This window comes from Neomonachus schauinslandi, chromosome 7 (genome assembly GCF_002201575.2).
Source record: "Neomonachus schauinslandi chromosome 7, ASM220157v2, whole genome shotgun sequence".
Lineage (NCBI taxonomy): Eukaryota > Metazoa > Chordata > Mammalia > Carnivora > Phocidae > Neomonachus > Neomonachus schauinslandi.
The window spans coordinates 25,815,181-25,841,612 of NC_058409.1; the positions used below are offsets into that span (position 1 = coordinate 25,815,181).

The window sequence follows — 26,432 nt, forward strand, 5'->3', positions numbered from 1 at the left end:
GAAATTTAAGCTCTATCATGAAGAGAGGGTAAAATTAGGACAGATCTTATGGAGGCTACATTTTTTGAGCATTTACTATATTCTAATCTTTTTCATTCATTAAATCATTTGATTCTCACAACAAACCGATGAAGCTGGTCCTATTATTATTTCCATTACACAGATAAAGTTAACGGAGGCACAGAGATGGTCTGTGTAGGCCATCAGTGGTAAGTACAGTTGAAAAGGTGCTCTGGAGTGACTTGGGGCAAATGAGTTTACCTTTCTGTGCCTTAGTAACCTCTTATTTTAAATGGGGATGACGAGGATGGGCAAAATGGGTGAAGGGGAGTGGGAGATACAGACTTCCAGTCACGGAATTAATAAGTCATGGGAATAAAAGGTACAACATAGGGGGGCGCCTGGGTGGCTCAGTTGGTTAAGCGACTGCCTTCGGCTCAGGTCATGATCCTGGAGTCCTGGGATCGAGTCCCGCATCAGGCTCCTTGCTCAGCGAGGAGTCTGCTTCTCCCTCTGACCCTCTCCCCCTCATGCTCTCTCTCTCTCAAATAAATAAATAAAATCTTTTTTTTTTTATGATTTTATTTATTTGCGAGAGAGAGAATGAGAGACAGAGAGCATGAGAGGGAGGAGGGTCAGAGGGAGAAGCAGACTCCATGCTGAGCAGGGAGCCCGATGCGGGACTCGATCCCGGGACTCCAGGATCACGACCTGAGCCGAAGGCAGTGGCTTAACCAACTGAACCACCCAGGCGCCCCAATAAATAAAATCTTTAAAAAAAAAAAAAAGGTACAACATAGGGGATATAGTCAGTGATACTATAATAATATTATAAGGCAAAAAATGGTAGCTACATTTGTAATGATCATAGCACAATGTAAAAAAGATGTTGAATTGTTATGTTGTACACCTGAAGCTAATGTAATATTGTGTGTCAACTATTTTCAAATAAAAAATTAATAAAATAACTGAATTCATAATTTTTTATTATTTTAAAAAGATTTTATTTATTTATTTGACAGAGAGAGACACAGTGAGAGAAGGAACACAAGCAGGGGGAGTGGGAGAGGGAGAAGCAGACTCCCTGCTGAGCAGAGAGCCCGATGCGGGGCTCGATCCCAGGACCCTGGGACCATGACCTGAGCCGAAGGCAGACACTTAATGACTGAGCCACCCAGGTGCCCCTGGAGTTAGATATTATTGTAAAAACAGAATAATGGTTTCTAGGAAAAGTGTGTGAGAATTATCCACCATCCCCCCACTTCTTGTGTTAAGTTGGACCACTTGGTCCCTTTAAGATTTGCTATTTGTATATTAGATTGCAGTTTCATATACTGTTTCTATGGTTTCACAATAGAATGATACCATGCTACTTTTTAAGGCATCTAGAGCAGCACAATTTAAAAATTATTTGCCAGGGCACCTAGGTGGCTCAGTTGGTTAAGCGACTGCCTTTGGCACAGTTCTTGATCCTGGAGTCCCTGGATCGAGTCCTGCACTGGGTTCCCTGTTCGGTGGGGAGTCTGCTTCTCCCTCTGACCCATTCCCCTCTTGTGCTCTCTCTCATTCTTGCTCTCAAATAAATAAATAAATAAAATCTTCTAAAATTATTTGCCAGACTTTGTAAAGAGGGTGCCATATTCCAGAAAATAGGAAACTTGGCAGTTCCTATGGTAACACTGGCAGACTGAGGTAAATGATTTTTAAATCTCTGCAGAATGTAGAGGCTAAAGATAAGCAGAGGAGACAACTCTGCCAAGGGTGGGGCACAGCTTAAAGCAAGCATGGACACAGCCTGAAAGATGTCTGCAAAGGTCACCTGAGGTTGGGGCCCCTCAACAGTACAGAGTAGGCATGGTAACATCATTATGTAGCAGGACAGGTGCCTAGAGGGTCTCTCTTTTTTTTAGAGGCATCCCTTTCTTATTCCTAACCCAGAAGCAGAGAGCAGAGGGTATTAGTGGTAGGGGTGAAAGATACACAAAGGGAAAAAAGAGATGACCAGGAAAGGCCAGAAAGGATCCCAAAATATACATACTTTCCATAAGAGGTATCTTTTAGTACTAATTCTGGAGCTCTATACCAGCGTGTGGCCACATAGTCCGTATAAATGTCCCCCGGAGCTGCTAGAGTTCGTGCAAAACCAAAATCACAGAGCTTAGTAATTCCTGACTGGGATACTAAAATATTCTCAGGTTTTATATCTCGATGAATGATCTAAAATCAAACAGAAGATGCAATAGGTTATAATAAAATGAGGTTTTATTATCTAGAGGATCGCTCAAAAATTATATAGAGAAAATCTAGCTAATTAAGACAGTAAAGCTATTTTCTTACCATATGCAAAGGATTAACTACACAAAGCAAAAGCTAAATAGTTACATATTTTCAATTCTTGCCCCACCCATCATCTCAGAATGAAATGAAGCCAGGGGCACCTGGGTTGCTCAGTCAGTTGAGACTCCACCTCTTGATTTTGGCTCAGGTCACAATCTCAAGGTTGTGGGATCAAGCCCTGCATCAGGCTCCATGCTCAGCGCAGAGTCTGTTTGTCCCTCTCCCTCTGCTCTGCCCCCCACTCCCCCTACCCATGCTCTCTCACTTGCTCTCTCTCTCTCAATAAATAAAATCTTTTTTAAAAAAATGAAATGAAGCCAAGAAAACAAAATAATACTAAAAAGGTAAATCACGATCCCAAAAAGAAAAGTAATCAAAAGAACTTAATGAAAAACAGTGATTTCCTTTAACCCCATGTCATTCTAGATATAACTGCCCTTTCTCTCATGCCTTTACAGCTAAACCTCTTGAAGACATTATCTTTACTAAATCTTCTCCTTCTCACCACTCGTTCACTCCTTAAAGTAATATAATCTATCCTTTGCTTCTACATTCCATCAGACTGCCCCAAACCAGAGGCATCATGAACTTCATTGTTGCTGCATCCAATATACACCGCTCAATACACATCTTACTTGATACATTAGTGTAAAAATGTAGCCAACTACTCCTCCCTTCCTGATTTCCGGGACCTAAAATTCTCCCAGTCCCTTCTATTTCTGTGGCATTTCCTCTTTCCCTATTTGTCTCTTAAAAGTAGGATTCTGGTCTCAGGTTTTCTTTTTTCATACATCATGTTCCCCGGGAAAACACATCTACTCATTTGTTTTTGTTTTTACCACTTCCTTCACTTGTTATGGGGAAACCATACTCTCTTGGCTTTCTTCTCACCTTTTGGCTGCTCCATCTCAATCTCATCTACTCTTCCAGCTTTAGTAAGTAACAATATACAGATGATTTCCAAATTTCTATCTCTAACCAAGATGTCTCTCCTGATTTCCACAAGGAGTAGAAGTCCACAAGAAGTCCAACAAGGCTGACCCAGACACCCCTCAAACTTAGCAAATCCAAAACTGAATTCATCTTCTCCCCCAAACCTATTTGCTCTCAACAGTCCCTTAGCTCAGCGGATAGAACAAACATTGACCCCATGGCTCAAGCCAGAAACCAAGGTATCTTTCTCCTTCAGCTTCCATACATACTTTTGTCCCTAGTTCAAGTCCCCTCAACTCTCTCACCAAAATGACTACATTGCCAACTCGTCTCCCTGAATTCATTCTGATGCCCTCCAACCCACTGTCCACAAAAGGAAGTCACAATACTATTTTAAAATCACATGGGTGTGGCACCTGGTTGGCTGAGTTGGAAGAGCATGTGACTCTTGATCTCAGGATCATGGGTTTGAGCCCTACACTGTGTGTCGTGGTTACAAAAAAATTTAAAACTTAAAAAAAATCACATGTGTGATCATGTCACTTCTCTGCTTAACATCCTTCAAGGATTCCCCATCCCACAGGACAAATTTGAAACTCCCAAAAATGGCTTGTAAGGCCTTGTAGAATTTGGCCCTTGCTCACTTTCTCCACCTCCCTTCCCTAGCCTATAGGATATTTCCCAATTTTCTAAAGTTTGTCTCATCTCTGTTCGTTTGCTGATGCTGTTCCAACGCCTAGAACACTTTGCCTGGCCAACTATTTCCTTAGGCCTTAGCTTAGATATTTATATTAGATGTTCCTTGTATATGGTCTCACATCATTCTGCACTTCCCCCATCACATTATTTGTCATGCCATATTATTAATTGCCTGTTTACTTGTTTGTAACTCCCACTAGACTGGAAACTCCACAAGGGCAAGAGGTATGTCTGTCTTGTTCAAGCTACAGCCCCAGTGACCAATACAGTGCCTAAAACAAAGAAAGCATTTAAAAATTTTATGAAATGAAGCATATTCTCATCACCTACAAAGTGTCATAGCACAAGTGAAAATATCTCTGTGACAGAAATCTAAGATCTTTCCTTGTTTATACAACTTACTGCTATAAGTCTTTGGGATTGGCTTGTGTTCTGCCTCAGTCTCCCTACATAAATGGCCAAAATATTAACTTGGGGTAATGAGTCACCTTAAGTGTGCCATCCATAAAGCTGTATTAATCCTTCCTTATTTCTACAACTTTTATTGAATGACTACTATATGCTAGGCACTATACCAAGATCTAAGGATATAACATGAGCAAACACTGACATAGAAAAAAGCACATCCAGATACCACTTCACGAATTCTGCCCACCACACATCCATTGTTCTCCTTCTCAGTCCTTTAAACACAAGGCAGAAAGCTCCACCCAGCTGATACCCTAATATTTTCATTCTTTTCCATAACTAACACCATGACTATATGTGGAATTTTGTTATCCTTGAGAACAAAGCCCTTTCTAAATCCCAACTTTGTAAAACTCTATGTTTGACTACATCCTCCTTCATCTTCCACTATCACACTTTGACCTCCATAAATAACAGTATTTCTTTCCATTTGTTTATGTCTTTAATTTCTCTCAATGTTTAGTAGTTTTTGGTTTATAGGTCTTATACATCTTTTGTCAGATTCTCCCTAAATATTTCTTATATTTAAAGCTGTTTAGGGTGCCTGGGTGGCTCAGTTGGTTAAGCATCTGCCTTCGGCTCAGGTCATGATCCTGGGGTCCTGGAATCGAGTCCCACATCGGGCTCCGCAGGGAGCCTGCTTCTCTCTTGCCTCTGCCTCTCTCTCTCTCATGAATAAATAAATAAAATCTTAAAAAAATAAAAATAAAGCTGTTTAATGTTTTTTTTTTAAGATTTTATTTTTGGGGCGCATGGGTGGCTCAGTTGGTTAAGTGTCCACTCTTGGTTTTGGCTTAGGTCGTGATCTCAGGGTCATGGGATCAAGCTTTCTCCCTCCCTCCTCCTCTGCTCCTCCCCTCCCCATGTGCATGCTCTCTCTCTCTCTAAAATAAATAATAAATGTTAAAAAAAGAAAGAAAGAAAGAAAGAAAAGGAGCACCTGGGTGGCTCATTTGGTTAAGCATCTGCCTTCAGCTCAGGTCATAATCCCAGAGTCCAGGGATCAAGCCCAACATTGGGCTCTCTGCTCAGCGGAGAGCCTGCCTCTCACCCTGCTCATGCTCACTCTCTCCCTCTCTTTCTCTCAAATAAATAGATAAATAAGATCTTTTTTAAAAAAAAAGAAAGAAAGAAAGATTTTATTTTTAAGTAATCTTTTCACTCAACCTGGGGCTTGAACTCAGAACCCTGAGATCAAGAGTCACACGCTCTACTACTGAGCCAGTCAGGTGCCCCTGTTTAATGGTATTTTTAATTTCAATTTCTTTAAGATTTTATTTATTGGGTGCCTGGGTGGCTCAGTTGGTTAAGCGACTGCCTTCGGCTCAGGTCATGATCCTGGAGTCCCGGGATCAAGTCCCGCATTGGGCTCCCTGCTCAGCGGGGAGTCTGCTTCTCCCTCTGACCCTCCTCCTTCTCATGCTCCCTGTCTCTCATTCTCTCTCTCGCAAATAACTAAGTTCTTTAAAAAAAAAAAGATTTATTTATTTGACAGAGAGAGAGGGAGAGAGAGAGCACAAGCATGGTGAGGGGCAGAGGGAGAGGGAGAAACAGGCTCCCCGCTGAGCAGGGAGCCTGACGTGGGGCTTGATCCCAGGACCCCAGGATCATGACCTGAGCTGAAGGCAGATGCTTAACCAACTGAACCACCCAGCGCCCCTATTTTCAATTTCTGATTGTTGATTGCCAGTATATAAAATTATAATTAATTTCGATATATGCAATTAATTTTGATATATAGATCTTAAATCCCACAACCTTGATAAACTTAGAAATTAGTTCTATTAATTTTGTTGCAGATCCCATAGGATTTTCTACACAGATGATCATATCATCTGTAAATAAAGACAGTTCTAGTTCTCAGGAAAAAAAAAAAAAGGTACCATTTCACACCCACTAGAATTGCCACAACCAAAATGACAATAAACAAATATTGAGGAGGAAGTGGAAAACTGGAATGCATTGTTAGTGGGGATGTAAAATAATACAGCCACTTTGGAAAACAATTTAGCAGTTCTTTAAAGAGTTAAAACATAAATCATATGACCCATATGGTATTTTTTTTTAATGTAAGCTCTACACCCAACATGCGGCTTGAACTCATGAACCCTAAGATCAAGAGTCACATGTTCTATTGATGGAGCCAGCCAGTCACTCCTACCCATATAGTATTCTTTTTTTTAAAGACTTATTATTTATTTGAGAGAGAGTGTGTGTGCAAAAGTGTATGAGTGGGTGGAGAGGCAGAGCGAGAGAATCTTCAAGCAGACTCCCCACTGAGCTCCAAGCCCCATGGGGGTGAGGGTGGGGCACCTTGATCTCCAGACCCATGAGATCATGATCTAAGCCAAAACCAAGACCTGGATGCTTAACTGACTGAGCCACCCATGCACACACACACACACACACACCCCCCATATAGTAGCCTTAACTTGCCTTATTTTACCTCCCTCTCCCTACCTTCTGGGAGCTTTGTAAACCAACAGTCCCCCAAATCATAGTGAAAACCAGTAGCCTAGCAGCCACCAGAGAAAGTAGAATGGGTTATATCTCCTCCAAAGCCCTATTCCCAGCTATCATTATTTGACTTGTCTGACAAGTCACTGGAAAATCCCACTAGAAGCCTTGCCTTTATTTGACCTAAAGCAGAGCTTGCTAATGCAAACAGCCTTTCTCCTGGGGCCTTGGTCAGAAATAATTAACATCCACTTTATAACATTATAGCCACCTGAGGTAACTAACAATTAGGACAAACAACAAGTTGACCAAAATACTTAAAAAGATAGATTGGGAATAAGATGTCCATAAAGGGTTTGAAAGGCTTCAACATGGGCACCTGGGTGGCTCAGTCATTAAAGCATCCGCCTTCGGCTCAGGTCATGATCCCAGGGTCCTGGAATGGAGCCCCACGCGCATTAGGCTCCCTGCGAGCAGGGAGCCTTCTCTCTCTCCCTCTGCAGCTCCCCCTGCTTGTGCTTGCTCTCTCCACCCGCACCCCCACCATGTCAAATAAATAAATAAGAAAGCAAGGGACGCCTGGGTGGCTCAGTCAGTTAAGCGTCTGCCTTCAGCTCAGCTCATGATCCCAGGGTCCTGGGATCGAGTCCTGCATCAGGCTCCCTGCTCCGCGGGGAGCCTGCTTCTCCCTCTGCCTCTGCCTCTCTCTCTCTATCTCTCATGAATAAATAAATAAAATCTAAAAATAAATAAATAAATAAGAAAGAAAGAAAGGAGGGAGGAAGGGAAGGAGGGAGGGAGGAAAGAAAGAAAGAAAGAAAAGAAAGAAAGAAAAGCTTCAACACATTCCTGAGAATCCAAAAGCCACATACACAGCTGTGCACATGCTCAGGAAAGACTGGAGATGGTACGAAAGCTCTTACCTGTGGATGAATTTGAGGCTCTGAGCAAGCAAGAAGGTAAGGCTAAGTGAGAGTTGCAAACTGCCTGCCTGAACATTGAAGACAGATCCCAACACACTGGAAGAGCCCCTCAATATAAAAGGCTGAGAGATTTCTTGGTTTCAGGCATTAATGAAAATCTCTGCCTGATCATTAGCTCACCACTAAGCCAAATGAGCAGAGATTTCAGTGGTCACACATGAGGAAGAATACACACTTTGCAGAATCAGTTCAGTAAAGTAACTAAACAGTCACAACAATAAACTCAGAGTGATGGCAGACTCCAATGTCCAGAGTTTCCACAATATCTTATTTTAAATTCCAGTTTTCAACAAAAAATTATAAATTTCCAAAAAATGTCCCCCTCAAAAAGGTATGCAAAGAAACAAGTATGGCCCATATATGGAAAGAAAAGCAGTCCATAAGAAATCTTCCCTGGGGTGCCGGGATGGGTCAGTTGAGCATCAGACTCTTGGTTTCGGCTCAGGTCATGATCTCATGGTTCTTGGGATTGAGCCCCGCATAGGGCTCCATGCTCAATGGGGAGTCTGCTTGAAGATTCTCTCCCTCCCCTCACTCTCTCTCTGTCACTCTGTCTCTCTAAAATAAATAAATCTTAAAAAAGAAAGAAAGAAAGAGAAAAAGAAATCTTCCCTGAAGAAGCTCAGATATTGAATTTGCTGAAGACAGTAATCAACTATTTTATTTTATTTTTAAAGATTTTATTTATTTATTTGAGAGAGAGAATGAGAATGAGAGGGGGGAGGGTCAGAGGGAGAAGCAGACTCCCTGCCGAGTAGGGAGCCCGATGCGGGACTCGATCCTGGGACTCCAGCATCATGACCTGAGCCAAAGGCAGTCGCTTAACCAACTGAGTCACCCAGGCGCCCAACAGTAATCAACTATTTTAAATATGTTCTAAGTTAGGGGTGCCTGGCTGGCTCAGTCAGTGTGCGTGACTCTTGATCTCGGGGTTGTGAGTTCAAGCCCCACATTGGGTGTAGAGATTACTGAAAAAATAAATAAGTAAAACTTTAAAGAAATGTTCCAAGCTAAAGGAAATAATGTCTAAAGAACTAAAGAAAATTATGAACACAATGTCTCATCAAATAAGGAATATCCAGGGGTGCCTGGGTGGCTCAGCCAGTTAAGTGTCTGACTCTTGGTTTCAGCTCAGGTCATGATCTCAGGGTCTTGGGATTGAGCATCCCATGGGGCTCTGCACTCAGCAGGGAGTCTGCTGGAGATTCTGTCTCTCCCTTTCCCTCTACCCCTTCCCCCACTCGTGCTCTCTTTCTAAAATAAATAAAAACTTTTAAAAAAATTAAAGAATATCCTTAAAGAGAAAGAAATTACTAAAAAGAACTAAATAGGGATGCCTGGGTGGTTCAGTCAGTTAAGCTTCTGCCTTCAGCTCAGGTCATGATCCCAGGGATCTAGGATCAAGTCCGGCATCAGGCTCCTTGCTCAGCAGGGAGCCTACTTATCTCTCTCCTTCTACCTGCTGCTCCCCCTGCTCATGCTCTCTCTCTCTGACAAATAAATAAAATCTTTAAAAATAAATAAATAAATAAAAATTAAAAGAACTAAATACAAAAGAACACAATCAAGAAAGCAAAAAGGGCAACCCACAGGAGAAAAATATTTGCAAATTTTATATCTGATAAGCATCTAACACTCAAAATATATAAAGTACAACTCAACAATAAAAAGACAAGTAACCCAGTTTAAAAATGAGCAAAAGGGGAGCCTGGGTGGCTCAGTTGTTAAGCACCTGCCTTCGGCTCAGGTCATGATCCCAGGGTCCTGGGATCGAGCCCCGCATCGGGCTCCCTGCTCTGTGGGAAGCCTGCTTCTCCCTCTCCCACTCCCCCTGCTTGTGTTCCTCTCTCGCTGTATCTCTCTCTGTCAAATAAATTAAAAAATCTTTTAAAAAAAAATAAATAAATAAAAAATAAAAATAAAAATGAGCAAAGGACTTGAATAGAAATTTCTTCAAAGAAGATATACAAATATGAATTTGCCAGCCCTGATGTTTTCATTTTAATGGAATTTATACTGTGTGGTCTTTTACATGTGGATTTCTTCATTTAACATGATGTTTTCAAGGTCATTCATGGTGTAGCATGTATCAGTACTTCATTCTTTTTTATGGCTGAATACATTTCATTGTATGTATATACCTCATTTGTTTATCCATTCATCAGACTGATATATTTTTGTTTCCACTTTTTGGCTATTATGAATAATGCTGCTGTGAATATTCTTGTGCAAGTTTTCATGTGAACACATTTTCGATTCTCTTGTGTAGATACCTAGGACAAGAATTGCTAGGTCATATGGTAATTCTATATTTAACTTTCTGAGGAACTGCCAAACTGTTTTCCATACCATCTGCACCATTTTACATTATCACCAGCAGGGTATGAACGTTCCAATTTCTCTACTTCCTCGCCAATATTCGTCATTGTCTGCTTTTTAAATTACAGCCAGCCTGGTGGGTGTGAAGTGATTTCTCATTGTAATTTTGATTTGTATTTTCATAATGACTAATGATATTGAGCATCATTTCATGTGCTATCAGCCATTTATATATCTTATTTGGAGAAATGTCTATTCAAATCCCTTGCCCATATTTAAATTGGGTTGTCTTTTTACTCTTGAGTTGTATTTTACATATCCTGGATACTTATCAGATATATGATTTGCAAATATTTTCTCCCATTCTTTGAACTTTTTACTGTCTTGATAGTGTCCTTTGGTGCACAAAAGTTTTTAATTTTGATGAAGTCCAATTTGTCTACTTTTTTCTTTGATTACTTTTGCTTTTGATGTTATATCTAAAGAACTATTGCCTAGGAATGCCTGGCTGACTCAGTCAGAGGAGCGTGCAGCTCTTGATCTCAGGATTGTAGGTTCAAGCCCCACCTTGGGTGTAGAGATTACTTAATAAACTCCATTTAAAAAAATTGCCTAATAAATGGTCACACAGATCTTCATCTACATTTTCTTCTAAGAGTTTTATAGTTTCAGCACTTATATTAAGGTCTTTCAACCATTTTGAGTTAATTTTTGTATATAGTGTGAACTATTAGACCTAGGATTCAGAGTTGGTTTCTCCTTTACTTTGTAGTAAATGCTCCAGAACTACATAAAACGCGATGTTGAAATCTGATTTATCACCTGAAAAACAGTATTACACTGTATGTTAACTGGAATTTAAATAAATTTTTTAAAATTAAAAATATTAAAAAAAAATTTTTAATAAGGGCGCCTGGGTGGTTTAGTCAGTTAAGCATCTGCCTTCATCTCAGCTCATGATCCCAGGGTCCTGGGATCGAGCCCCAGGTTGGGGGGAATCCCTGCTCAGCGGAGAGACTGCTTCTACCTCTCCCTCTTGTGCTCTCTCATTCTCTAATAAAATCTTTAAAAAATTTTCTTAATCTGATTTATAATACCTCTGCTTATGTAGCCCTATATGCTTGAATGTAAACACTCATTAGAGGGGAGAACTCAAATTTCCATATCATCTAACAGCCTCAGAGAACTTGGTTCTAAATCACCTAGAATCTCAATTTGATAAACTTTCCAGTTGGAAAGTTATACAATTAAATGTTAATGTGTATATGAAAAAATAAGCCAGTAGCTTCTAGAAAGAGGCTGGATAAGGATGTTTGAGATAGACCAAAAAACTGGGAATTCCCTTTATGCCCTAAAAACCAAATGGAAAATTCAGTCCTTGGATTGGATTGGATCCTGACCTTAATAAATCATTTGTAAAAGACATTTTAGGAACAACTGGGTACCTCTTAAGGTTAGTATTACATGACATTAAGAAATTATTGTTTATTGTGCAAATATAATCATAATTCTGAAGTTACATAGGAGAATGTTTTTGGGGTTTTTTAAATTTAAATTCAATTAATTAACATACAGTGAATTATTAGTTTCAGAGGTAGAGTTCAGTGATTCACACCCAGTGCTCATTACATCACATGCCCTCCTTAATGCCCATCACCCAATTACCCCATCCTCGCACCCCCTTCCCCTCCAGCAACCCTGTTTGTTTCCTATGGTTAAGAGTCTCTTATGGTTTGTCTCCCTCTTCTCCCTTCTGATTTCATCTTGTTTTATTTTTCCCTCCCTTTACCTATGCTCCTCCGTTTTGTTTCTTAAATTCCACATATGAGTGAAATCATACAATTGTCTTTCTCTGATTGACTTATTTCGCTTAGCATAATACCTTCTAGTTCCATCCACTTTGTTGCAAATGACAAGATTTCAATTTTTTGATGGATAATATTCCATTGTATACATATACCACATCTTCTTTATTATCTGTCAATGGACAACGGGTCTTTTTCCATAGTTTGGCTATTGTGGACATTGCTGCTATAAACATTGGGGTGTAGGTGCCCGTTCAGATCACTACATTTGTATCTTTGGGGTAAATACCTAGTAGTGCAATTGCTGGGTCGTAGTGTAGCTCTATTTTTAACTTCTTGAGGAACCTCCATACTGTTTTCCAGAGTGGCTGTACCAACTTGCATACCCACCAACAGTGTAAGAGGGTTCCCCCTTCTCTGCATCCTTGCCAATATTTGTTGTTTCCTGACTTGTTAATTTTAGCCATTCTGACTGGTGTGAGGTGTATCTCATTGCGGTTTTGATTTCTATTTCCCTGATGCAGAGTGATGTTGAGCATATTTTCATGTGTCTGTTGGCCATTTGTATGTCTTCTTTTTTTTTTTTTTAAGATTTTATTTATTTATTTGAGAGAGAGAGAGCACATGAGAGGGGGGAGGGTCAGAGGGAGAAGCAGACCCCCTGCTGAGCAAGGAGCTTGATATGGGACTCGATCCCGGGACTCCAAGATCATGACCTGAGCCGAAGGCAGTCGCTTAACCAACTGAGCCACCCAGGTGCCCCATTTGTATGTCTTCTTTGGAGATAGTCTGTTCATGTCATCTGCCCATTGCTTGATTGGATTATTTGTTCTTTGGGTGTTGAGTTTGGTAAGTTCTTTATAGATTTTGGATACTAGCCCTTTATCTGACAAGGCATTTGCAAAAATCTTCTCCGGTTCTGTGGGTAGTCTTTTGGTTTTGTCAACTGTTTCCTTTGCTGCGCAAAAGCTTTTTATCTTGATGAAGTCCCAATAGCCCATTTTTGCCTTTGTTTCCCCCGCCTTTGGAGAAGTGTCTAGTGAGAAGTTGCTGCAGCTGAGGTCAAAGAGGTTGCTGCCCGTGTTCTCCTCTAGGATTTTGATGGATTCCTGTTTCACATTTAGGTCTTTTTTCCATTTTGTTTATTTTTGTGTATGGTGTAAGAAAATGGTCCAGTTTCAGTCTTCAGCATGTGGCTGTCCAATGGAAAATATGCTTTTATAAAGAGATACAGTGACCTATTTAGGGATAAAACATCAGGGTACCTGTAATTTAAAATGCCTCAGAAAACAAAATAGATGAAGCACATATAGCAAAACATTAATATATTAAAACATATTTTTTAAAAAGATTTTATTTATTTGTCAGAGAGACAGAGCACAAGCAGGGGGAGAGGCAGGCAGAGGGAGAAGCAGGCTTCCCGCTGAGTAAGGAGCCTGATGCAGGACTCAATCCCAGGACCCTGGGATCATTACCTGAGCCGAAGGCAGATGCTTAACCGACTGAGCCACCCAGGCATCCCAAAACATATATATATATTTTAAGATTTATTTATTTATTTGAGAGAGGGCACGTGAGTGAGTTGGGGGGTAGAGGAGGGGCAGGGTGAGAGGGAGAGAGACTCTCAAGCAGACTCTGTGCTGAGTTCAGAGCCCAATGTGGGGCTCAATCTCATGACCCTGAGATCATGACCTGAGCAGAAACCAAGAGTGGGATGCTTAATTGAGCCACCCAGTCACCCCAAAACATATTAAATCATAGTAAAATGTTAACAATAACATTATCCAAATAATAACAATTCCTTGTTTGGAAGACTATGAGTTTAAAATTCAAAGCAGAGTTTAAAAAAACTATGCAAGGGGCACCTGGGTGGCTCATTTGGTTAAGCATCTGCCTTCGGCTCAGGTCATGATCTCCAGGTCCTGAGATTGGGCCCCATGTCAGGCTTCCTGCTCAGCAGGAAGTCTGTTTCTCTCTCACTCCCTCTGCTCCACTCCACTACTCATTTCTCTTTGTCTCTCTCTCTCTCTCAAAATCTTTTAAAAAATAAAAATAAAAATAAATAAAACCCTATGCAAAAGTGGCCTAAACTTAGGGAAAAAGGGCTTTGTGGAGTAGGAGGTGGGATGGGGCTAAGAAATATCAACAGTGTTTAGGTATTAGTCAGAATAATTCATAATTCATAAAGGTTACTGAAAATTTAATAAAATTTAAGAAGCTCCATGAGGACAGGAACCAAGTCTTTTACTCAAGGCTGCATCCTCAGCTCTTACTACAATCAATGATTGCTATTGGAAGATGCTCAATGACTATTTATTGGATAAATGAAGGAGGGAATGAATAACCATTTCTTCCCCATAAGTGGCCACATATTTGTATTTACACTTTGCTTCCAAAATGGTTTCAAAGAGGTTTAGAATAGTTTTTTCCAGGATTCACAAAACTTCATTCATTTAGAATTAACAAACTCTTTACATAGCACTTAATATTGCTTCACAAGCTTATAGGACTTGGACTGTTTTTGAAGAACTATTTCAATTTGTATGAAGTTTACAACTTCGTGTACAGTATGGTATTTTCTCTGTAAGTAAACAATAAGCAGTTTGAATTATCACATGAATTCTAAAACTTTGAGTTTTTAAAAATAATTATATGAAATAAAAGCATGGTAATATTTATTGTTTATACAGCTTTTTTTATTAAAGAATTTTTAAAATTTGAGAGAGAGAGAGAGAGGATGAGAGAGAGGGAGAGCACAAGCAGGAGGGGAGGGGCAGAGGGAGAGGGAGAAGCAGACTCCCCACTGAGCAGGGAGCCTGATGCAGGACTCGATCCCAGGACCCTGGGATCCTGACCTGAGCCGAAGGCAGATGCTTAACTGACTGAGCCACCCAGGTGCCCTGTGTACACAGTTTTAATCTGTCAGACCCATTTGCTCTAAAATAATGAGCTGAAATTATATGACATACCACTTGTGAAAGCCAGACACAGTCAACTCTCACTTGTGTGTTTGATAGTGGGAGACCAGGAGTCCACATCAGCACAAACAGCACATAATCTTATGCTACATAGTTTGGATATTTTATAATATATTTTAAAAATTTTTTATTGAAGTATAGTTGACACAAAATGTTACATTTGTTTCAGGTGTAAGAGGCTTATAATACTAACCAGATGAAAATTTTAAATTTTAAAAAACAACCAGAGTGAAAAAGATAAACCAAATTCCTATAATTAATTAGTTACTGTAACTGAATAGTAAGTTTTTATTTGAGCTGCCTAGAAGCCAATATAGGAAAGAAAACATATTTTCATTATTAAATAGAAGAAGGTAAACATATTTCTGGAGATAAAAAGCTTTTTCGGGTACTGAACTGTATCTGACTTCATAAATTCTTATGAAAAGTAACATGGGGTATCATGATAGACTCTACCTCAGACATTTCAGTCACATAAAAATATTCATCTGAAATTTGGAGATATTAGGAAAATAAAGTTTTCTTTTCTTGGTTTTTGTCAACAGGAAGATAACCTTAAATCATCAAGGCCAGAACCCAGATACCCAGATAATAGGCATAATATTCTCATGAGCCACTTCATTCATGGCTGCCTTAATTCTCAGGAGTAACTAACTTCACAATATTCTATGAGGTGAGTGACAGGGTTAATTTTACTTTAGGTCCTTGGTGAGACCAAGAGAATAAAGAATTTAGGTGCTTCTGTCTAGGCCTTTTTCTCTGCTGCCCCCACAGTTCCATGGATATTCCTCCATATGTGGTGCTGAGGACTACCTTTTACTTTTCTTTTTGTCCCTTGGAGAATAATCCATCCTTAACTTCTTCAACCATAGTCTCTAAGAGGAAGATTCCCAAATCTGTATATCCAGTTCTGACAACTTCCTAGAAAGGCCATGTTAAATAATAGGTCAACCACTATTCTGACTGAGAAATTCTCACTGTCCCTTAAAATATATCAATGTTTCTAAAAGCAATTCCCCCTTGTAAAACCGGTTACTGCCAATGGCACCATAATTTTCCTGCACTCAATTAAAAATTTTGTAATTATCTTTGATTTCTCACTTTATTCACATCCCTTTCATATCTACTTAGTCCCCATATCCTATCATTTCCCCTTTGAGTCTTTCCATCCTCTGCCTTTGCCATCCTTCCTCTCCCTATTTCAAGCCCTTACCACTTCATATCTGGACTGTCACAAAAGCCTCTCTCCTGATCTGCTTCTACCCATACTTTTCCTCTACACTTGCCAAAATAAACTTAGGTTTTGTTTTAATCCGGTTACAGCCAGGTTCAAAACCCTTCCATGGTTTCCCAGTATCCTCAGGAAAAAGTCCAAACTCGTCAGGATGAATTTCAAGACTCTGGAAACCTCTCCTCAGAGAACCCATGCAATCTTATCATCCTTTACCTAGTCTGTAAAGCTCACTCACTACCACTCTCTCAAGTCCCCTGCTCAGGCCTGCCACTGTTCTCACAGTGGTATTCCATCTGAATCTATTTCCTCTTCTATTCCAGTGAAATCTTAGCTACAATTCCAAATTCTACTTACTTTAATTTTACTTCCTCTTTGAAGTCCTCTCCTCCGAGTATAACCCATACTGGTGTCTCCCTTGATTCAAGAAACACTTTCAAATAGATAAGGCATGACACGGATACAGATAACACAACTATTCCTGACTCCCTACCAGCACTACTTATTAAGTACTTAAAATATGCTTGACACAATGCTAAACACTTTATACCTACCACCTAATTTGACCTTTACAAAAAATCTGTGAGGTACTATATCCTTTTACCGAAGAGGACAGTGAGGCTCAGAGAGATTAGGCAACTTTCCTGGGATCAGAGCATAATGGGAGACTACTGCAGTGAGCTGTGAACTGCACAGGTGTGTTGTTACCCAGAGAAAAGCTGATGGGTGAAAATCTAGGAGAGTCTGATTCTACAGACTGTGCTCTCAACTATTACATTATACGGCCTCCCCATGGATCCAGCTGGCAAGGAAATGACAATCTGAATTCCAGTTGCTATCACAACCACATTTTTCAAAACCACAAAATGAGATGCACTATTAGCAAGACAGAAAATTAGAAATTAAGATATCCAAAAAAGCTTAGGATATAAGATATTATGCCTATATCATTTATTAATAAATTTTTTGAGGCTCTTCCTGTTATTTCCTGTATATCTAACTTCCCAGAAAGTAGAGTTGAATTTGGGAACGAAATATCTCCATAAAAGCTTGCTAAGCTAAACACTTACTAGGCAGTGTTAAAGGCAACACTAAAAATCATAAGTTGATCTTTCCTGTCTTGATTTTTTCATGTTAAGCAAGACTGTGTACCTCTTAGCAACTTCATTTCTGCTTTCTTTCCCTAAAAGCATCCACATTCATTTCCCATTCCCATGTCCTAGTTTCCAGTTCCTACCTCCAAACCTTCCTACATCTGAGCCCGCCTGGCAACATTTTGATGTACTTTCCCCAGTAAAAGGTCCCAATTAACTGCTGGTTCCTCCTTACCAATTACTGATACTTCCTTTAGCATCCCATACTTGTTCTGCCCTGTTGTTATAGTTACAGCTTTATTACTGTGTACTTAACATGTTTTGCAATTCTGCAACTAAAGTGTAAGGTAGTGACCCGAGCTTCAGGAAATCAATTACTATTGTACAGGAAAATACTTTTAAAACCTTCATTAAAGAGCACTTAAGGGGGCGCCTGGGTGGCTCAGTCATTAAGCGTCTGCCTTCGGCTCAGGTCATGGGATCGAGTCCCACATCGGGCTCCCTGCTCAGCGGGAAGCCTGCTTCTCCCTCTCCCACTCCCCCTGCTTGTGTTCCTGCTCTCACTGTGTCTCTCTCTGTCAAATAAATAAATAAAGTCTTTAAAAAATAAAAAAAAATAAAAAATAAAGAGCACTTAAGATTCATATACATCCTATAATTTGGCTTACTCCGAAGCACTTACGTTATTATTGTGAAGATACTCAATTGCTCGAAGGATCTGGAAGAGGTATTTTCTAAGTCGTTTACTCTCTAGTCCGTGACAATAATGTTGTAACTCATCTAATACTGTGTGGTCAATAAATTCAAACACCAAATGAATTTTCTTTTTCTGCCTAAAAACTTCAATCAGATTGACCAGGTTTTCATGACGAAATTGCTATTGACAAAAGAAACAGATTTATAATACATTACTTCATGCACAATAATTTATATATAACACCTAATTTATATATAACACCTATAAGTATATATAACACCTAATTTATATATAACACCATATAATTTTTAAAGGCAAAAATATTCTCAGCCTATTTTTTTTAAGATTTTATGTATTTATTTGAGAGAAAGAGAGATCTAGAGAGCATGAGCAGGGAGGAGAGGGAGAAGCAGACTCCCTGCTGAGCAGGGGGCCCAACTTGGGGCTCAATCCCAGGACCCTGGGATCATGATCTGAGCCTAAGGCAAACGCTTAGCCAAATGAGCCACCCAGGTGCCCCTATTCTCAGCCCATTTTACTCCATGCATTTCAAGAGAAATTTTTCAACTTATTTGTTTACATTCCTATTTTTAAAAAATGCTAAACTAGGGGCTCCTGGCTGGCTCACTCAGAAGAGCATGCAACTCTTGATCTTGTGGTTGTAAGTTTGAGCCCCACGTTGGGTATAGAGATTACTAAAAAAAATAAACTTAAGAAAATGCTAAACTATTTCATAATTAATACATACAGAACAAGGGGAGATAATATACTGCCTTACTTCAAGTTGGCATTTGATTGTTTATTAAAATAATTTAGAGTTAATGTACTATAATCCAACTTGGTATGCTAAGAGGTATCTTTTTTTTTTTTTAAGATTTTATTTATTTATTTGACAAAGAGAGACACAGCGAGAGAGGGAACACAAGCAGGGGGAGTGGGAGAGGGAGAAGCAGGCTTCCCGCGGAGCAGGGAGCCCAACGTGGGGCTCGATCCCAGGACCCTGGGATCATGACCTGAGCTGAAGGCAGTCGCTTAACCAACTGAGCCACCCAGGCACCCCGAGGTATCTTTTTTTTTAAGATTTCTTTATTTGAGAGAGTGAGTGTGTACAAATGGGAGGGGCAGAGGGACACGGAGAGAGAAAATCTCAAGAAGGCTCCATGCTCAGCAGATGTGGAGCTCGATCTCACAACCCTGAGGATCATGAGCTGAAACCAAGAGTCAGACACTTAACTTACTGCATCATCCAGGTGCCCCTAAGACATATCTTTCTATCCTTTAATTTGGTTTATAATTAAGTCTAACATCTGAGGGGTGCCTGGGTGACTCAGTCATTAGGCATCTGCCTTCGGCTCAGGTCATGATCCCAGGGTCCTGGGATCAAGCCCTGCATTGGGCTCCCTGCTCAGCTGGAAGCCTGCTTCTCCCTCTCCCACTCCCACTGCTTGTGTTCCTGCTCTCGCTATCTCTCTCTCTCTGTCAAATAAATAAATAAAATCTTAAAAAAAAAAAAGTCTAACATCTGAAATTTAAAATGTTATCTTTTCAAATGAGCATGGATTTCAATGCCATTCAGTACATGATCTGAATTCAAATAAATTATTTTCTTAGTTTGATCCTCAACTCTCAAAAGTGAAACATAAGTTCCAGGTGGACAATATAAATTAATTAATTACACTGGAACAAAAGAGTATCAAAATACGTAGAAACTTTACAGATATGTGAGATAACAATTTATGTCATAGGAACTTCACAAAAATATACAATTATTTGTGGATACCTTTTTGTTCACTGTCTATAATATTCTACTAAGTAACAAAATACCTTTTTAAACTATTAACAATCAATGGTAAGATAACTTCAAAAGGTCAAAAATGGCATCTATCAGCTTAGAAAACAAATGAGGTTCAATATTTTATGCTGCTTACTTTATTTTTTAACACACTAACTTAATTATCACCAAGTCTCAAATATTTAACATTTTCAAATTACTAAAAGCATTTATTCCTTTGGCTACAAACTGAGAGGCATATTTTCAATGTTAGATTCATTAGAAAATTAAACTTTTATGAAAAATATTTGTCTTTATTCTAACAGCACAATTATCAATTTTTCTACTTATCTGTACTATCACATAGACCAAAGTCCTTAAAATATGACTAAAAGAAAAACATGCCAGGATATAATGCCAGATTCCTTTCCTATTTTTGCTCCCAATTTCCTGGTTGGCAAGATGCCAGAGGGCTGCAGTGACACCATGTTAGCGGCAGCACAAACAACTGACTGCTCTTGGACACTACACTACTAATCCTTCAACTAAGGAAAATTACTGGTTCCCTCTCTAGTCTTAAGGCTAAAGCAACGAAGAGTCAATGTGAGTTAATAAGCATTATGGAAGATCCACCAGGGTAAAGAATCAGGTGCTTTCTCAGATTAACCATGAAACTCCTAGAAATGCTCCATTGCCACTCTTCAAGTTGTTGACTTTTGTTTTCCTTCATTACCAGACAACTTTTCTAAAGATATTGTCACTAATTACTCTAACTGTAATTTATTTAATAAAATTCTAGCAGATAAAAATTTAATTCAAATGAAGTCATAATGGCAACCTTTTTAGACTAAAAATGTGAATTAATCCAAGAACTCTCTCTTGTTGAATTAGGTAAGATCAAACTAAAAATTCTATAAGAAATAAGCCAACAAGGGGCACCTGGGTGGCTTGGTTGGTTAAGCCTCTGACTCTTGATTTCTCCTCAGGTCTTGATCTTAGGCCCAGTGTGGAGCCTACTTAAAAATAAAACAAACAAAAACACCCAAACAAATAAATAAGCCAATGAGAATAAATAGTTAAGGTGTTTCAAAACAGTCTGCATAATAGTTGTAATAGTTAAGTACATTTTCTAATTCTTCTCTGTGTTCTTGCCACATATTAGTTGTTTTTACAAAATGATAAAGTAGAGGGGTGCCTGGGTGGCTCAGTTGTTGGGCATCTGCCTTCAGCTCAGGTCATGATCCCAGGGTCCTGGGATCAAGCGTTGGGCTCCCTGCTCAGCAGGGAGCCTGCTTCTCCCTCTCCCACTCTCCCTGCTTGTGTTCCCTCTCTCACTCTCTCTGTCAAATAAATAAATAAAATCTTCGAAAAAAAAAAAACCAAAATGATAAAGTAGAAAAAAATAATCAGCTTAAATGTAACAGAGTTGAAGAAAGAGCAAAAGATACTGCCTGGGAAAAGATCTCCATCTAATCAGATTTTCACTTACGGTGTTCAACAACTGCCTTACAGTATTAAATGTTTTAGGTCATCAGGAATAGGACTGGCATCTCACAAAATCATAACATCTTTACTGACTTTACCTTTTCTTTCCACTGTCTAGAAAGAGTACTTCAACAATCCACATATATATATGCTTAACAAATTTGTCCATATCTAATACAGACTTACAAAGAAGAGAATTTCACAGAACTAGAACAAATAATCCTAAAATTTATATAGAATCATAAAAGACCTCGAATAGTCAAAGCAATGTTGAGAAAGTAGAACAAAACTGGAAGTATCACAATCCCAGATTTCAAGATATACTACAAGGCTATAGTATCAAAATAGTATGGTACTGACACAAAAATAGACAAACAGATCAATAGAACAGGCCACAGAGATCAATGGAACACACAGATAAATAGAAATGGCATAAAAACTTGCCCACAAATCAAAAGAACAGAACACACCTACATGGTCAATTAATTCACAACAGAAGAGGCAAGACAATCACGAAAAGACAGTCTTTTCAAAACTGGACAGCTAGATGCAAAAAAATGAAACTGCACCACTTTCTAACACCATACACAAAAATAAACTCAAAATGGATTAAAGACCTAAATGTGAGACCTGAAACCATAAAACTCCTAAAAGAAAACATTAGGCAGTTATCTCTTAGAGATCCCCCTTAGCAACATGTTTATGGATCTGTGTCCTCAGACAAGAGAAATAAAAGCAAAAATAAATTATTGGGACTATACCAAAATAAAAAGCTTTTGCACAGCAAAGGAAACCATCAACAAAACAAAAAGGCAACCTACTGAATGGGAGAAGACACTTAAAAATGATGTATAGGATAAGGGTTTAATATCCAACATATATAAAGAACTTACACAACTCGACACTAAAAAAGACAAACAATACTATTTAAAAATGGGCAAAGGACCTGGATAGACATTTTTCCAAAGGAGATATACAAATGGCAAACAGACACATAAAAGACGCTCAACATCACTCATCATCAGGGAAATGCAAATCAAAACCAAAATGAGATATCACCTCACACCAATCAGAATGGCTAGTATTAAAAAGACAAGAAAATAACAAGTGTTGGCAAGAATGTGGAGGAAAGGAAACCCTTGTGCACTGCTGGGTGGGGGGGTGGCTATAAATTGAAGAAGCTGCTATGGAATATAGTATGGAGGTTGCTCAAAAAATTAGATGTAGCAATACCACATGATCCAGTAATTCCATTACTGGGTATTTGCCCAAAGAGAGTGAAAACACTAATTCAAAAAGATATACGCACCCCTATGTTTACGGCAGTGTTAATACAATAGCCAAGATACGGAAGCAACCAAAGTATCCATCCACAGACGAATGGATAAAGAAGATATGGTGTATATATTCGATGGAATATTACTCAACCATAGATTTTTTTTAAAAGTAATCTCTACACCCAATGTGGGGCTCAAACTCACAACCCTGAGATCAAGAGTCACATGCTCTACTGACTGAACCAGTCAGGTGCCCCACCCCCCCAAAATGAGATCTTAACATTTGAGACATGGATGGACCTAGAAGGTATAACACTGAGTGAAATAAGTCAGATAAAGAAAGACAAATACCATATGACTTCACTTATATGTGGAATCCAAAAAACACAAAACAAACGAACAAACAAAAAAATCAAACAGGCTCTTAAATACAGAAAACAAACTGGTGGTTGCCAGAGGAGACAAAGGGTGAGCTAGATAAAAGGGGATTAAGAGGTATAAACTTCCAGGGATAAAACTAAAAAGTCACAGAAATGAAAAGTACAGCACAGGGAATATGGTCAATAACATTGTATGGTGACAGATGACGACACTTATGGTGAGCACTCAGTAATGTAGAGAAATGTCAAATCACTACATTGTACACCTGAAATTAATATAACATTGTATGTTAATTATACTTCAATTGTAAAAAAGAGGTGAATATTACTTTTGTATCAGATAAAAATGAAAGAGTATTTTCTTCACATAAAACATCTAGACTATGTTGTCAAAGTCATAAACCTTATAGCATCTAGACAAATTCTAATAAACAAAATATGTAAATTTAAATATTTTTTTAATCACTAGTTTTGTACCCAATCCCCAAGGACCTAGAAGGTTAATGCTCCTTTCTTCACAGTCCTGAGTTCTTTCCCCTGGGTTGACCTGTCATACCTACACAAAATTCTAATTTCTGCCCCATTTCTAAAAGCATACTAGTCAGCTTTACTTAAATGTATTCTTGTCACATCAAATTCAACATTTCTGAAACTGAACTAGTTCCCAGACCATTTCTTGTTTGGGTCTTTCATATTTCCATCAGTGAGAACAGTCACTGAACTTCACCAATCCTTTTGTCTCCCTCTTTGTGTTTCCTTCTACATTCTTTCATGTCTTCTTCCGCAACATATTGTTTTAACTTTGCTTTTCCAACTTTAAATTCAAATTGCTGCAACCCAGCGAGGGCTCTCATGATCTTTACCAGGATTCTTGAATTAAATTTATAACAGACCTCCCTGTTTTTACTCTGTCTTACAACCTGTTCTAAAAAATAGTGCTTAAATTATTATATATAGTTGCTTTATTTTGAATTCAAAACCTTCCACCTCTTACAAAATCAAATTTTGTGCTTTTAAGACAAGACTTTAAAACCTAACTCCAGTTTACTTCTCTAATCTCACCTCTTTCTACTTTTGTACAAAAACTCTACAGACCAATCAACGTCCCTGCTCTCTGTCCTTTGTCCTGCTTGAACACCTCTGAGTTTATGTTGTTCCCCTAACCTAGAATACAATAGTTTCTCCCTCCTACCTAAATTCTGCACATCCTTTAAGACCAAATGCATGTCCCATTTCCTCCAAGAAAATTTCTCTACCCAACTGGACTTTGTGTTAATCACTTGGCATTTATTATGAGTCACTTTTTATTCAGTATTGTTTTCAAGTGCCCTCCCATCTTTCTGATTAAACAATAAAAATTCTTTAGAGCAGATACTGTCTTTTACTATTTCTGAATAAATATTTCATAATATTTGGCATAACTTTTGTTACATTATATATAAGCATATATATCTTGTATCATATAAAATTTCAAAATGTAGACAATAAGATAGGGTACCACACTTTTTTATTCTACTCTATGTCTTAATACATATGTTAACTAAAAGATTCCCTATATAGTTTTTTATTCCATAACAATTCCTCTTTTGACTTACAGCAATTAAGGTAAAAGAAGCAAACCTTTAAAAACTTTATTTCTCTCGTTGCAATTTTGTTGACAGATTTTTCTGGTTTCTCATAAAATATCTTAATGGCCACTATCTGCCCAGTATCCTTATGTTTACACTTCATGACTGTTCCATAACTTCCCTCTCCCACTTTTCCGAGGGTTTCATACATCTCCATTTTCAAGCCCGGATTCTTCTTCATAAAAATAAAGAAAAAGAAGTTAAACATTTGTACTTTTATTTATTCAAGCTGGACAGTGCATTTCCGCAATAAACTCATATTTTAAAATACGTAAACATGGAAAATATTAATCTTTTCCATAGATGCTTGTTTGTCCTCGGGAACTCTGCCAACTAGGCAGTAGGGTCCTTGTGGGGCTCCAGGGCTCACCAGAAATTAGGGAGCTTCCTGCTGTCTCGGTCATTCCTGTGAACACTCAGATTTAAGATTCCCTCACTACATGTCACCAATCCATCAGGAGTGGGGTCCGCACACGCACACTTCCTATCATACGCCCCTCAACTATGGGGTTCCCGAAATACTGCAGTCGCCCACAGATCAGGCCCCCGGACCCAAGAAAACCTCAGCCCCACCGGTTCCTCAAACCAGACGTCTTAGGGTCTCGGACCAGTGTTGCGCCCCTTGCCCCGCAGTCGACCTCGTCCGGTCAGCAGCGGAAGTCTCAGCCCATTTTGCAGTCCCGCCGGCCCGGCTCCGCGCAGACCCTGCGGAACAACTCGACACCGACCCTACTTAGCTTGCCAGCCCCGCTAGCTCCAACCAGCCCACTACCATGGCAACGGTGCCGCTGACCTCGCGCTCGGAGCCTACTGCGCAAGACCGGAACATCGGCCGGACGCCACCGCACCGGCCCGACCCGGAAGAGAAAATGAGAATGGTGAAAACGAGTTCCCGGTGGGTGCTAAGTGAAAGCGTTCTTGGGGTTGGGGTGGGCAGTATACGGGTTGAGACCAACGCACAAGGTTGGTTTTGAGCAGAGGTGGGGGAGGATCCACATTTTACTGCACCGAGAGTCTGCATGTCTTCTAGGGAGGGGCAACAGAGGCGGAGGGTTGCCTAACCTGCGTCTTAGATGCCCCAGGCCAAAGAACTTCCGCCGCTGGTGCTGGATCCTAAAAGGATGGCTGGAGTCATTAAATAGAGACATCTTGTAAACCTAGTCTTCCAAGGAAGTCTGTGTAATTATAGTCGTCTGAATTACCTAGTTACATTAATATTCCACAGACCTGAGTTCGATCTCAGCTGTCGGCATTCATCCCTAAAACGGGGTTAAGACGGTTCTCAAAATTAAGAATATTTCTTGAACACCTATATACTTTTAGTTTTTTTCCGAACTCGTCGTACTCCTTTTTAAAGACACCCTCTTTGGGAAAACAATTAAAAGGGCTCGGTAGACATACCGACATGGCCTGACATACAAGGGCACAGCAAAGGGGGGGAAGCCATTAACTAATTGCTTAAGAACTAGACATGGGGTTCTGCTGGCCTGACAGCTTCCATAAATTATGAGTTTCCATAACAATTATACATTGCTAGATAAATGACACAATAGGGTATTTTTTGAAGTTTATCTTTAGCATTTCACTGCATGTGAACCTACCTGTATGTCTTCATCTTTAGCTATATACTGGGGAGAACTAGAATCGCTACAGCAGGAAGGCAAAAAGAATATTTAGCATTTAATTTAGAGAATCTCATTTGTGAATGCATCACAGAACCTATCAAGAGTTAGGCTTGGCTAATTTGATCACCAAGGCAGTTATAAAAGCAAAAGACAGAATTCAAGGTTTCAGAAAAAGGAGGTAGCAAGAAAGTGGGGGAAATTAACACTTTCAGTTTCCATGAAACTATGGGCAACTTGGCGCAATGGTCCCATTTCACCTTGGGCT

General features: G+C 39.3%; 1 protein-coding gene across 1 annotated transcript in view; it reads right to left on the minus strand.

Annotated features, from left to right (window-relative positions):
* The window catches only part of CDKL3 (cyclin dependent kinase like 3), a 59,944-nt gene extending 34,632 nt beyond the window's left edge, over positions 1-25,312 (minus strand). The window contains 4 exon segments of the mRNA XM_021701929.1: positions 2,039-2,217; positions 17,987-18,181; positions 24,535-24,714; positions 25,271-25,312. Coding sequence (XP_021557604.1) covers positions 2,039-2,217; positions 17,987-18,181; positions 24,535-24,699 — 539 coding nt within the window. The 5' untranslated portion in view covers positions 24,700-24,714; positions 25,271-25,312.
* Between the last annotated feature and the right edge of the window lie 1,120 nt (positions 25,313-26,432).